Raw genomic sequence first — 15,068 nt, 5'->3', positions numbered from 1 at the left:
CTAACCAGGATGCATCCCAGCATGCATCACATTGATGAACATGCAGTAAATGTCTTTGTTCTTTCCCTTTCTTTTCTAATTCCTAAGTGACAGAGGGTAAGTTTCATTTTTCTTTTTGTCTTAATCGCGATTTAAAAAACAAACAAACAAACAAACAAAAAAACCAATCCAGTCATGTTTGCTTTGGGCCTTCACTCAAGCCTGCATGACTTTGATATTTCACAGCTCAAGCAGAGAACGGTTGCAGTGGAGCTCTCACACAGGGATGCCATCTGTTCTGTACCTGCTCAGAACAGCACAAACCCATCATGTACCAACCCTTAACACCAATACTGTACAATACCAAAATGCCTCATTCACGTCTTCCTTAAGCCTGGAGTCCTATTCCATTGGTGAAGGGCAGCTATTACACAGTTGCTGACATCACTTTGTGTTATAAAAAACGTTCGAGGTAAAGTGTTTCGAAGTATTTCATGATTTTGGAGAGTGTCATGATCATGTTCATGTAGGGACCTATAATGATAATTTTGCCCTGAGTGTCTACAAGTCAGTGCTCTAAAGAAACCCACTCCTTTTGCATATATGTAGTGAGTGAACTAGGTAGACTGAGCTACATTTGTGTCTGACAAGTTCCTATACAGTGTGAACCATTTGTTACCAAAATCTTCAAACCATTTGGGAAAGAAATTTATAATGAATGACGCATCTTTGCAACGTTAACAAGCCTGTATGAGTCTCATTAAAACTCGTGATATTTTATTTTGCATTTGTGTCACTGGTAAAATCACAGGTTGAAACTTATGACTAATCTGATGTCAAAATCACGCTGCCATCTGAAGTCTTTGAATGTGGCATAATATCATGATTCTGAATTATTTAGCTTGTCTGCTCTCTCAATCGGACAATGATGAAACCGACATAATCATAAAGGTGTCAAATATAATTTGAAATCATATATAAATCTGATTGCTTAACATGTTCAGGATCACAGGATACATTTGTAATCTCATTCCAGTTCAAAATGGACACCTACTCTTTTTTTTGTTTTTTTTTTTACAGTCAACTTGGTAATTATCACAGATTGTCTGAAAATCAGCTCAACTAAGAGAGCCAAAAATTATACGCCAAAGGATCACAGAGGCTGGACTGTACAGACAATATGATGTATGGCAAGCAAAATGGCTCACGAAGACCAGAAATGAAGGGATTTTTGTTTCTGCCTCGTGTATCAGCTGACATGACAGTAATGAGTGACTGAGGGAGGCTGTTGAGCCATATTACCAGCAGCAAATTGTTTTAAAGAAATCAGGCATTCATAGAATTCCTTCTCACCTAGACAGTGTGATGAGTATTGTTTTTGTATCAAACAGTAAATCACTCTGACAAGTTTGGCATCGTTGCATCTCTATTGGCTGGTTACATTACTAAACATTTCCTTTTTTTTAATTCAAAATGAAGACATCATCAGCAACATCTCATCAAAAAACTTCAAATAATTCGAAATTTTATGTTTTGTTACTGCATACAAAACAGACCATTTACAAACATTGTACATGTGAAGACTGTTAGGCTTCATGCTATGGTAACATAACAAAACAGAGAAAAGATAGAGAAGGACATTGATTTCACAACAGAGCACTTTTGATGTATGTGAGAAGACACAGGCTTTGGTTTAAGAGTGTCTGCATAGAGATCCATGTCTCCTCCAGCTGTGTGGAGACTGTCAATGCTTCAGTCATCAGCTCTGGCTCCTGGGCGATCAGGCGGAGGTGCAGCTAAAAAAAAAAGAAGAAGAAGAAGAAAAAAATGGTTCTGTCAGTCAAAGGTGAGAAAGAAGACTTTTTTTATATCAGTGGAATTATACTTCCACGCATCTACAGTTCAAAAGGAATTCTGATGGCTTTAACAACTGCTAAGGTCGAAAAGCCATTGCCTCTGTCAAATTATTTTTCCTTCAACACAGTTAGGATGACCCTTGGTAAAGACAAGCTAAATCAAATTCATCCAATCTCAGTGTTACATCTGCCGCCATCTGCTGGACAAAGCAAAGTCGACAAGGACAATTCCTTTCACAGTCAACAGCCTTTACAGTGCGTTTCAAGTGAGAGGAAGTCCATGAGACTACAGGAGGGGGTCCTCCTCCATACCTTCAGGAAGAGGGCCAGGTAGGCCTGTGATAGGTCAAAGTCTTTCTTAGACTGGAGCATGCTTCCAATCATCCTCAGAAAACTCTGCATGACCTGCACGTCTCCTCCCATTTCCGGGGCCAGGCCCCTCAGCTCTGTGTCAATGGCAGAGGGTCCCAGCTCCTTCAGCAGCATCAGCGGACGCTCGTCTGTAAGATACAACTGGAATGAGTTCCATTACCAAACTATGTAGAAATGATATCAATAAGTTGTTGACATCCCCTGTTTTCCATCAAAACCACAGAGAAGGAACATTCCAAAGTGGGTAAATAGACTATGATACACAGCATAATGACGTAATTCCAACCCACTAAGAAGCATTCAGGTTGTCAGTTTCCTCCAGCTTGGCTAAGAGGGGGAAACACAACGCCCATAAGACTCACAGTTTTTGCTGACTAAAGCATCCTCCAGCTGTAAGTAAAAACTGGACTTCTGTGCCAGCACTCCCAAATTGACAACTTTGGACTGTGGAAAAGAAATACAAGGGGGGGAAAAAGTGTTGTAAATTCAACAAACAAACGGCATGACACAATGATAGCTCTGCAGCATGGAGTTACTGTAGAAGAACAATCCATTTTCCTTCATAATTCCATACAATACATATGACGATTCCCAGAGACCGTCTCGAAAGTATTTCTGTTATTCTTATTATTACTGTTGAGTCATGTTCTGAAATAAGCAGATATTCTTTCACCTGTTCCTCAGTGTTTGTTTCAGGAAGGGCAAACTGCGGCACCAGCCCTGGAATGGTAGGGATGAAGAATGGGGCAGCCTTGGGAACTTTGGGTGGTTCCTTTGGTTTGTTCCGTTTCTGTGGGAAACAAAGCCCAGCATTCACATTGAAGCACACACTGTCATAGGCATAGCATAAATTACTGAAGTAATGTTACCTTGAAATACATAGTACAACCATTGAGAAGTGGAAACAGTCATTTCCACACATACAAACACTACATTAAACACAATATAATTCAATGCAAAATAATCCATCATGACTAGTACACAGACCCTTCACTGTTTAATCAAAGCCCAGCAAAAAATGTACAAAGTACTTGTGTACACCTAAATGCATCCAAATGTACATGCATGCAGGCTAGCACACAAACACAGACACAGAAACACACTCACAAACCTTGATAACATCCAAGTGGAGAAGGTTCTTCCAGCGAGACTCTGGCAGCAAAGACAGAGTGACTAGCTGTTTGTTCAGCTGCTCTGGAGAGATGTACTCAGCCATCTCAGAGCTGTCTGCTTCGTCTATTTCTTTGTCTTCTTCCTCATCTGCTCAGAAGACACACACACACCTCAGCACGTCTGAGTTACAATGTTTGGGTGCTGTGCTGTTTCAGATACATCTTATTACACACTTTTCGGATACATCCGGTTTAGAAAATGATCCTGTTATAACATATTAAGCCAATGCACCAGCAGTCTCTATTATTCATCTGTTACGAGTACGACTAAACTTCATTGTCAAAGTACATTACTCTTATGGCATCTAAAAAAGTCCAGTGTGTGTATATGCACCTTGACTGGGGCAGGTTCCCGGCAGCATGACGACCGTTGGCACGTGGTCCGCAGGTAGAGGGCGCAATGACACTACACTGCAGAGGGCGTTATTGGACCTACAGCACAGGGGACGACATGGTTTAGACAAGGTTAACACTATTGAACCCACTGGCTGGACTCAACAACACTATCACTTCATTATTCCAAATTCCTTTAGTGCTGTTCCAGCAAAATCTACACAAACATACACACACAAGAACCAATCACAAAGGCTCAGCACTCCTGCATGTAGTAACAACTAGGCCTCTCCCCATCCTGAAATAGGGCTAATGGCTTTAACCTGGGCTTTAGTCACTGCAGACAGTGGTCCAAGGCAACGCAACTGGTCGTGTTCTTTCACGCAAATACATTGGCCATGATTATCTTCCCCTTCACATGACAAGAACAGTGCTACATATTCTCATAATGTGATAAGATGCAGCAGCTGGGTTTACATTTATCAGAATATCAGAGGAAGCAATTGTGCAATCTGGTGAGACCTCTTAATGATCACTGATATTGGATGTTGCAGTTTGGGGAGAAAAAGAAGTTGCTGTCATTTTATGTCTGAAAAACAAATAGTTGACTAAGACAGTGTCACTGACTGTAAAATACAGTAGGTGTGACTAACAGGAGAAGTCATTCAAATTATTACGCAATATCTAGTATACTCTACTTGTAAGACGCTTGCCTTTTATAGTGCGTCCATGACTGTTGACAATACATAAAAAAGGCTCCTGTGAAACAACAAAATACCGTCCTGCACTAGTTCATAATTAACTGCACAGAAACACGCGTTTGTGTACATGGCTCCGCAATATGGAAAAATGAGCAACTTGGGCAACATTGGAGGATAATTTAATTGGGTTATTTGTTTATTTGTTACTCGTACTTGTTTATTTGCGTTAATTCAGTCAGTCAGTCAGTAAGCCAGAGATTAGCTAGAGCTAAATGAAATTCTAAGAACACAGAACTGGAAAAAAAAAAAAAAACACACACCCCCCAACTAGCAAATTTACAACAAATACTTTCAACACATATTTCCTGCTGACTGTGAACATCAAATACTGAAACAAGAAAACATAAGTTTGCACTGGGGATATACCTCAGTTTCTGTGATGCGGTAACATGCCTTTAACTATCTGATTATCTTCCATTAGGGCAACACCGTGACTCAAATAACAGACAGTAATGATGGCTTTCCACAGGTATTGGTGTGAGCCGTATTATCCATTCAGAGAGAGAGAGAGACTCTTACCATAGGTAAATACCCAGAGTATCCACATGGGCGGACGCCAGGAAGTTCCCTGTTGGGGACATACTGAGGCTGACCACTGCATTATCTACCAAGAAGCAATCTACCAAACTGGAAAGGAAGAAAGAGAGAAAGAGTGAGAGAGAGTCAGTAAAAGAATGAGTGTTTTGCCACAAGGCTAACCTGGGGATTTCTCTGCTCCGACAAACTTCGAGCGATAACAGTGAAAAAAAAAAAAAACATATTCCTGAAGTGTCACTGACAGAAAAAGATAAAAATTATCTTGAAAATTGATTTGACTGGCTCCCTTCAAAAGAGTTGTCTGACTTGTTGGATAAAAGGTCATCTCTGTGATCTATTCTGGAGGAGAGAGAATAATTCAGAGAGTGAAAGAAGTGACCAAATTACAGCTTGATGATTTTTCCTGTCAGTAAAGATAAGCTTCGAGACCTGACTAGGAAGTCGTGGTAATGAAGACCGAAGATTACTGGATAAAGCTTCTCTTGAAGCTTTGAGTGAATTTACCTGTGAGAGTGCATGTGTGAGGAGGTCAGTTTAATTCTGAACAAACTGTGTGCGTGTTCTGAGATAGCAAAGTTCTTTACCAGCCAGAGGGGAGGTCCCAGGTCCTGACAGTGCAGTCCATAGAGGCCGTTATCAACCATCGCCCATCTGGACTGAAAGTCTGTATGGACAAACCACAGAGAGTAACTCTTTCGGAACAGTTGATAAATTACTAATTTGTACAAGAAAGGAAGAGAGAGGGAGAAAGTGAGAGGAAGCCAAATCAAACGCTTAAACGCACCATATCGTTTATCTTCCCCCGATGTCCAGAGAATCGGCGAACTGTCCTCTTCGTCTCCAGGTCAAAGACGTTGAGGGTGAAGTCGTCCAAAGAGACAGCTAGCATCCCACTGTGGAGCAGAATCATGAAGTATGAGACCATCACAACAGTCCACTGTTATCTGATGAAGACCAAAGGTTTTACACTGATGTGACAGCAACCGACCATTTAAAACAAGCTGTGGTTCAAAATTAACCTCAGTAACAAACAAAGCTGATAGAAAACTAAGCCTCACTCATCCACAAGCTCTCAATCAGTCCCATTCATATTTCACAAGTCACACTGAAAAACCTTTCACAGTCCTTAAGTTTCATCAATACTAAAAAATCAGAACAGGAAGCTTAGCCTTCACTTCATGTACTCAAAAATTCAAGTACTCATGAATAATAAAATATATACACTTTAAAAATAGAGTGAGCTCTTAGTTGTACAATTTCTCTCAAGAGACTGCTGACAATCTCCATGGCCTATTCAATGACAGACATTTTTCTAAGCAGGACATCTACAGGCAAACTCAAAAAAAAAAAAAAAAAAAAGAGAAAGAGAATTTTGTTTAGATAGCTACTATTTTTGTTTAGATAGCCCCTGCGCTTTCAGTTTCATACCTGTCCCTATGTAAGAGAACGGCGGCCGGACAGGCAGCCAGGATGTCTGTGTGGATGAGCTCTTTGGATTTGAACTTCCACATCTTCAATAGCCCGTCTGCTCCAACACTAACCATCACCTGGTTCAGTCCATCCACGGCAACCCCTCTAACAGGCCCTGCGTGTGCTACACAGCAAGACAGGGAAAAACGGACTTTCAATTCTCTCTTCTTAGTGCAAAGAGAGAAGAAGTGAATTTTAGTCCACCTGCTAAACAAAGGCGAGGTGGTACCGTCTCTTTTCCATTCAGATAATACTGACTAAGTCAAGAAATTCTGATAATTAAAAAAAAAAAAATAAAAATTCGCAAAGATTCAGAATTTTAAATTGCTCATAGATTATAAGGTTTTAGAAGCAGCCTTTCTCAACTGTTTAACTTATCTAGGTGAAAATTATAAAATAGTTCAAATACAATGTATGTTCCCTTGAACCTGCAGTATAGAGGAGCAGGAAAACCATGCATTAAGCTACAGGCTTATGAGTGGCATAAATTTGATCAGTTGTAGCCTTGAGCTAATGCAGAAGAGTTCAAGTGTATGAACACTAATAAAAGGTCAAGTGTTTGGTGCGGGGATTTTTTTTTTTTTTAAAGCGCTTGACACCATTTAGAAACTACTAAAGGAAACACTAAGCTAGTAGATTTTTTTTTTTACTGAAAAAAGCTATGCATATTTATGGAAACTCCCCAACACAATCTCACCTTGGACAAATATACAAAAAAAAAAAAAAAAAAACTTGCCTCTGTCTGCTCCATATTGACCTCTATGGAGACCTGACTGCATATTGTACAAATCGATGTGTCCGGACGAGAGCGCGACCACCACAAAGTTACCACATGAGGAGATGTCCACTGCCTGAAGGTATAGATCAGGTAGAAGCATATCTTTACAAACGCAACCTCTTGCAAACACACAGACAGTCTGAACAGGCATATGGCAGTATGAGAGTACAGACCGTGGCATGAACATTGAGAGCGCGGTTCTTGTTAAAACGCTCCGGCTCCAGTTTGTGAGCGCCCATCGAACCTTTCTGATAGTTCCACGTAGTAGCAAGGAGATAACCATGGTGACAGGCCGCGATGCCATCCCAGTCACTCTGTCTGGCAGTCTCTGGGTGACGGTATTGTCAATATTATTACTGATACTATACAAACAATATGCTATGTGTCTTAATTTTTGGGGGGGTCATCTCAAGTGTGGTACAGCCATAGCTTGAGTATTCAGTAAGATTTACACTAAATTCCATTTTGAGAAAAAAAAATGACTGAACCTCAAATATAAGTGGATTCATCAGACATTTCCAAAACAAAAATGTTGGTACCTGATGCAAAAGTGGTTATGGCTGGCAGCTGAGCTGTGTCATACTTCAGGCCTTGCTTTTTGACTTTCTTCTTGTTGAGGGTGCCTGAACAAACAAACGCTGTCAGCAATTTATTCTAAATAGTGTTCCATTACAGGAACATTCAAAATTTGCGAGGACTTCAAGGTTTAGTCCAAGGATTGTTTTAAACCAGTTACATTAACTGGAAATGAAAAGCGAAAAGCTCTGGTAAGATGATAAGATATAAAATATCTCTAGTGTTCAGGCGATAACCCATTCAGAGGGCAAAAGCAGCACTGCGTCTTACCGTGACCCAAACTCTTATTAAATCGCTCATGAACTGTAGAGAACGACTGCAAAGTTCCATCTTGACCTTAAGGAAAAGAAATATTAAAATCAGTTTTACATTTGTATATGTACCATCATGTATTTTTAGAAATACAGTCAACACAAACTTGGAGATTTCTGCTTGTTTTAACTATTAGGAACTTACCTGCACTGAGAATGTGCTGCCCATTTTGGTCATGGTGTTTAATCTTTGTGGGGGGGGCACTGTGTCCAAGCCGATGGCGCAACAGACGCCCCTCACCGCCTGCTGTATCAAAAATCCAGACCTGCACATAAATTAAAAAAAAAAAAAATATGACCTTTATCACATAAGTTAAACTAATAAATTCATCGGCAAATAACAATATACTATGCTTATTCTGCAGATTCTTAAAAATGATTCTACTTGAACAAGAGGCAAACCATCAGATACTGACATATACAATTCTAGCACGATAATGGACATGCCACATTTACTGGGAGAAAAAAGTAAACTGAAGAGTTGTTAAAAATCTTAACATATGGAAAGCTTAAGATAACCTTCAGGCTATAATGTAAGAGATGGAGTGATTACTATGTGACACAGAAGGATTCCAAGCAGTGGAATCAAAGATAAGCTGTTTAGGGCAGTACTTTACAGTTCATTAAATTCAAACCGTAATAAGAAAAGAACGGCACAGGGGAAAGTACCCGAATGGCATTGTCGGCTGCATTGGTGATGAGCAATGGCTCGCCATGGAGGAAGGTGAGACCTGCGATGGCTGTGCTGTGAGCTTCACGCATTTGTCCAATCAGCTTCTTTTGCTCCAAGTCCCACAGTCCAATGTGACCAACAGGACTACCGGCAGCCATGACAGGGTGGCCATCTGTTTGGCATTCAACACAACAAAGTCACTGTTCCATGTATAAGACAACAAGCTGAGTTTTAGAGTCTGTATAATTTTAAGACATTCTGCTAAAATGTGTTAGATGCAGAAAAAAAATGTATATAATGTTATATAATGTTTTAATGATGACCGTTATGATAATAATTGTGATGTCACCTGTTCTGAAGGACAAGCAGGTAATTGGACCCCAGTCTTGCTGGAACTTCATAAGAGTTTCATCAAATTTGATGTTGTGTAAAATAATCTGACCAGATGCCAAACCCACTCCCACAACATCCACAGCTGGGCTCTAAGAAGAACAGATTTACAGCAGAGAACAGGGGGATGTGTCAGTCAGCGCTAAATTTGGAAGCAAACGCAATAACAAGCATTCACATCAGTACTAAAAGACACTAAAAGGGAAAGAGGCTGTTTCAAAAAATGCATGCTGAAATCTTTGGCAAAAATGCTGGTCTTCACTAAGGCAGTACATGAGTTTAATATACTCATAGTTCATTTCAGTGAAAACTGAAAATTTAGTTATATGTCAGTTCTAACAAATGTTCATTGCCATGTGACTTACTAGCTATCCCTCTCTCCAGTTCCACAAATCCGACAACTTGATATCAACTGTTATCATCCACTGGTACATTTATTTACACAAACCAGAAATATCTGAACTTATAAGCTTTATGCAAAAGTGGGTGAAAGCTTGATTCACCCTCTCCTGTGAGACCATGTTTAATGACTGTGAAATCATGTATTTCTGTGTAGTCCTACACCACTGGGCTCTTTGAAAGATCTACTAATACATCTATTTCAATTAGTCTGTAAAACACATTTTTGCAAATTTGAACTCCTCAGCCAATTAGATATCACATGAGCTGACTGATATGAAAGCCAGCAGTACTTTAGCTATCCAGGATTGGATTTGGGCAGCTTCAAACCAACACACAGTGAAAACAGCCAAAATATATTGATGATTAATGGTAAAGGTCTTTTTGTTTTCAGCAAACTAAGATCACAATATTTCAGACCATTCAAGACTGGAAACATGTTTACATTTAAACTAGAAAATAGTAAATATAGGATAGAAATAGTAAATTCGCATTTGTATCTGTTCTAATACTGAAATTAGCAGTGGCACTTATGTAACAGACAGCTCCTTAATGGCTATATGCTGGGTCTGTTTTCTGTCTGTCTTAGAAGTCGCTTTGATGAAAAGCATCTACTAAATGAATAAACGTCAATGTAAATGTAAATAAACTGGCGTCAACTGCATGCATTGTCGGTTTATATAAAGAAAAGGCAGGACATTTGTCTCTAGGGTCGAGAAGATTTCCCCTTATGGCCACACACTGACCTGCTGGAGAACAGTTACTGCTGATTCCCATCCAGAAAAGGTGTACAGCAGTTTGCTGAGGGGAAAAAGATTTTTTTTTTTCTAATTTAAAATATAATACAACCAAAAGATGTTCATTTTTTGATTCATTCACAGTTGACAGGTTTTATCTTTGAACAATAAAAAAAAGCATTTTCCTGCAACAACATTTTTCAATTGTTTCTGATCTTGCTAATTTCTTGATTTCAGGAACAGCTAAACATGAGGTCCATAAAAATATCCATAGATATTTTTAAGGTTCATACTTTGATTTGACATTCCATAGTTGGAGACCACCTTGACTGCTTCCAAGCAGGATTTTGTTCAAGTACGTGCTGGGGTGCAGAAGAGCAGAAACCTCAAATGACATTTTGTCAAAAGAGATCTGCAAATATTCCTCTGTGGTGTAAAAACGAACAAAAAAATTCAGGAAAGATTACAAACAGAAATCCAAAGAGAGACAAAGGACAAGTATACAGCGAGGTCAGACTGACTATCGACAGATGTCTTTGTACAGTTACTAGTTACTTTGTACGGTTTGTTTCGAAATGTCCCAAATTTCCAAATTAAAAAAACAACAACAACAAAAAACAAGATTTATAAGATATGCATTTATGAGACACTAATTTATTACAGTGTAATTGAGTGTATTCAAAAAAGTAATAACAAAGGTAACCTTCTGCCTCCACATCCCAGATGATGACAACATTATCTCTATCGACAGATATCAGATGATCTCCAAATGGCAAGAGAATGTGTACATCAGCTGAATGGCCGTTATACGTGTGCACCACCTGAACAACAGAAACATGAAATACTACATCTCATGTGCTTTTAACGCAAAGATAAATCCAAACATGAGAAAGAGCAAATGAATATCAATCATCAGTTAACAGTTAAACAAAAATGGTACAGGAATATTACTTATTCCACTGGTAAAATATAGATCTAGTGAGTCATATGAATGTTCTGATTAAGATCTTTTACTTCTTTGTTCTTTGCAAAAGCTGTGATGACTCTCCCGTGAGAGGTGAAGACAAGCATGCGATCAGCAGCCAGGCATGAGATGTCTGCTGGCAGGGCATTACCTGAATAATGATTCAGAATAAATCATCCTTAAAGTTAAATCATTAAAATGCACAATCCAATAAGTGTTCAATAGTTTTATTTTATTATGTAAGAAATTCACAAAAAAAAAAAAGGAAAACATCGCAACATCCACTGACTAGGAAAAAAATCTGACAAAACTTACTGACAGCCACAATTCCAAGTTTCTTCACCTGCAGGAGAAAGAGAGAATGATGCTATAAGAAAGAACAGAGATACTAAGCACAACGCTGTTTACTGTTTATTAGTCTTGAGCTTCAAATCTGTCACTGCAGTTATCTGGCTGTATCTGTGAAGAGACCGGTGGGTTGTGTGTCAGAGATTAAAGGACAGGCCAACGTATAGCATTCCTGAAGCAATGTGAAATTAAGCTCTTTCAAGGGTATATTCGCAGTGTCAGGAAGTTTAACCATCTGATGTGCAAAGAATTCTGACAAACTTCTAAATGGGTGCAGTCACAGGCCATGACTAAACTACTTAAACCCGACAAAACCTCAATGTGGTGTGTTCACAAGTAATGCTGGAGTGGCCACTGACACTAAAATATACAATTACCTCACAAAGTTCACACACAGCTAAGTGATGAGCCACTGCTATGTTGTCATAACATATGCATTAGTGCTGACCGATAAATCGTATTTTCATTATCATCTAGATATGAATATGCGCGATGAACACATCGCAAAAGACTGCCTGAAACGTGATGAATAAGAAAGCTCATTTTGTTTACACGCGCCATGCGTTCACACTCAGCATGCGAACATTTCACCTATCAGATGGAGCCCTGGATACACGGGCCATGCATTCACACCATTTGGCCAATCAGATGAAGGCCCAGCTAGCCGTCAACTAACCTGAGATTAACTGGTGTCAATTTGGTGGCGACTGTGAGGTTAGCGATCACGATGGCTGAGGAAGGAGAGAGAAGCGAGGATAACGTGGTTGACGAAGACCTTGTGGTGAAAAAGAGCAGCACCTCTGCTATTTGGAATTATTTTGACGTGTTAGATACTGTGTAAAACATGCCGAACTATTTGTTTAAAAAAAGCATGTTCGAAATTACGACGGAGCATTAGAGTCACACTTAGGAAAAAACATTCTGGAGATTTCGAGAATAAGGTCGCAATATTACGAGAATAAAGCCGTAAATTAGAAGAAAAGCCATAATATTACGAGAATAAAATCGTAATTTAATGAGAATAAAATCGTGAAATTTCGAGGAAAAAAACCCATAATTTTTAGCAAAATATATTACCAGCAACCAACACAACGGGCAAGAGGACAGTCAATGGCAGTTTGAGCCTGCCTCTGACAACTGCTGTTTGTCTTTTGCACTGTTGCACAATCACAGTTTCTTGCAGAATCTTTTCAAGGTCCTGATACTTATGATAATTTGGTGCTGATGTGCCAAAAGATTAAGTATTTCGGTGTTTGTGAACCCTATACTTAAGTATAACTTCACAAGATGCTCCACGATCCTCATTAATGCGGCCGACAGGTTGCTTGCTCCTCTGATATTTCCCCTCTGAAATAACACGAAGCCTGAAATGACGCCTGTTCAGAATTTTTGTCCCTCAGTGTGGCCCTAATACTCCGTCGTACGAAATAATTGATTTAATTTCTTCATTGAGTGGGCATAGGCTATTCAATGTTTGGGGTCTATGTTAGCAGTGTACCTTTTAAAGCAGAAAGACATAGGAACTGTATAGCTAATATGCACACTATAATATTTGTTTATTTATCGCCAGTCATATCGTCATTGCAATATTGCACAATGTTATTGCACATCGCGGATTTTCCTCATATCGTGCAGGCCTAATATGCATTTTTGGAATGCAGTTCCCACACAAACAGACTTTGCAAAGAAAAATGATTTATCAACTAATATTCATGAATCACCTGTACTCCTTACTTCTACATATTGCCATTACCCTCTGTTATACTCAACATATCATCTTTTTCACGTTTCACATGAATTTTGCAGATGGAAGGGTATATGTCGGTAAACTATCACAACACGTCTGTATTATCCTGTTTCAATATGATTACCACATCATTTTACAGCCAAGAACGGTGCACAATTCAAAAGTAGTCCAAAAGGATTATGGGGCTGTGCAATTTCCAGAATTTATTGTTTTTGGGTTGGTAAAATTACCACATATTGCCTATGCCTCAGTAATTGTCAGTTCTTTGTCCTGTTGCTTTCTGTTATGTTGAATTGGGTGAAGCAAAATAACTGTTTCGATGTTTCCACACATGACGACGGGGAGTTGGGCGTTCACCTTATGCTTATTACACATGCAGCCCACAACTAAACCCTGGCAGTATTTTAGAGATTCAGAGTAGATCATGAGATTCTCCTGACAGCTGCATCACTTCCTTGCAGTCATAGCTGCATGATCAACAGCAAGAGTGCATTCATGGCCCTGCCTCTGAAGAAATGCTGAAATCTAGCCACATTGTTCATAAACAATCAAAAAGTGTGAGAACGACAATGTGGTTTCCCCTAGTGTCAACCAGTGGTAGCCCTCCAATAACAAAGAAGCAACAGAGCTTGTTAGAAAGGCAAACTAGCTATTCTTCTCAGGTAAACTGTGTGCCACTTTAAGCAATTCACCAAGGTTCAAATTAAGTCCATCAGACAGTGGTAGAGGCAAAAGATCGGCCGACTTTCGGTTACAATCTCTTCCCCTGTTTGCCACATCCGTCATTCATTATGTCAGTGAACTATATTTCTGTCTAAAGTACGCAAATGAAATGCAAAAGCTCCACATAAAAATCTACAGGTCGTGAAAGATCACAGTGTTTCTCACAAGCTCTACATCATCGAGGATTTCCCCATCTACCTTACAGTTTACTCGACCATCTGTATGATGTACTGTACGATTTAGCGCACGCGCAACGCCGTGCAAGATTGTCTACAAAGGAGTGAGATAATGGTACATTCCGCTAAACTTGCCACGAGTGTTTTTCTAGCTTCATTAAATCATGTCACACATTGCTAGTGAACGTTTCACTATCTGACCCTCACGGTCCACCTCAGGCTTCTAGCCATATTAAGCTATCAAGATTGTTCGCACAACATTCGACTGTGCGGGTAAGATTAACTATTAGATATATGTATCGATCTGCAATCATATTTTCTCTTTGTTACTTACGTTATATGTATGGAAACATTTTCCAACCGCTGTCACGATGTAAAACTCTCGATGTTTCTTGTGAAAACGCACCACGTGGGGCAGATGGCTGGAGTAAAGTCCGAGTGCCCTAAATCCAGAGAAAATCGCGCTTCCTTTTTTACCACCAGCAGACATTTTCAACCTGTGATGTATAAGCCTCGAACGCACAAAAGTGCCGCATTTAATAAGTGTACAAAAGTTGCTATCGCCGAATCACGTTGAAACACCCGGTGCATACAACTATTATTGACGGTAACGTTTCTGTGTTACACTAAAATGTGTTCGGGTAATGTAGAGGAGACGAGCCAGTCGGGGGTAGTACCGTGGTGGATAACCCTCCCTCCCTCCAAAGACGTGCTGGCGATAAAGTCTTGGGTTCGTATCAGTTACAGTCCCATAATTGTGACAGTA

At 39.6% G+C, this 15,068-nt stretch overlaps 1 protein-coding gene across 1 annotated transcript; it reads right to left on the bottom strand.

The window, feature by feature from the left end:
* Positions 1-1,075: 1,075 nt before the first annotated feature.
* Positions 1,076-14,864, bottom strand: wdr36 (WD repeat domain 36). The gene is made up of 23 exons (XM_030768829.1): positions 14,637-14,864; positions 11,624-11,651; positions 11,359-11,459; positions 11,048-11,165; positions 10,638-10,770; positions 10,354-10,408; positions 9,168-9,300; positions 8,815-8,990; positions 8,291-8,411; positions 8,105-8,170; positions 7,798-7,881; positions 7,432-7,586; positions 7,217-7,331; positions 6,439-6,604; positions 5,795-5,903; positions 5,595-5,674; positions 4,993-5,100; positions 3,714-3,811; positions 3,319-3,467; positions 2,881-2,997; positions 2,570-2,651; positions 2,148-2,335; positions 1,076-1,775 (listed from the first exon to the last, which is right to left on the bottom strand). Exons 1-23 carry the CDS (start codon positions 14,790-14,792, stop codon positions 1,626-1,628), a joined length of 2,688 nt encoding a protein of 895 aa, XP_030624689.1. The 5' UTR covers positions 14,793-14,864; the 3' UTR covers positions 1,076-1,625.
* Positions 14,865-15,068: the final 204 nt, after the last annotated feature.

The sequence above is a fragment of the Chanos chanos genome, chromosome 3 (assembly GCF_902362185.1).
Source record: "Chanos chanos chromosome 3, fChaCha1.1, whole genome shotgun sequence".
NCBI lineage: Eukaryota > Metazoa > Chordata > Actinopteri > Gonorynchiformes > Chanidae > Chanos > Chanos chanos.
The sequence above is the reverse complement of the archived record's forward strand: the minus strand, read 5'-3'. Positions and strand labels throughout refer to the sequence as shown.

What these genes read in the sequence shown, in the direction of transcription:
- wdr36 (XM_030768829.1), bottom strand. Translation starts at nt 14,792, where the DNA reads ATGTCTGCTGGTGGTAAAAAAGGAAGCGCGATTTTCTCTGGATTTAGG. An exon ending in CTGGGATGTGGAGGCAGAAG is followed by an intron (nt 10,771 to 11,047) that starts GTTACCTTTGTT and finishes TTTACACCACAG; the next exon opens with AGGAATATTTGCAGATCTCT. An exon ending in AAACAAACACTGAGGAACAG is followed by an intron (nt 2,652 to 2,880) that starts GTGAAAGAATAT and finishes TCTTTTCCACAG; the next exon opens with TCCAAAGTTGTCAATTTGGG.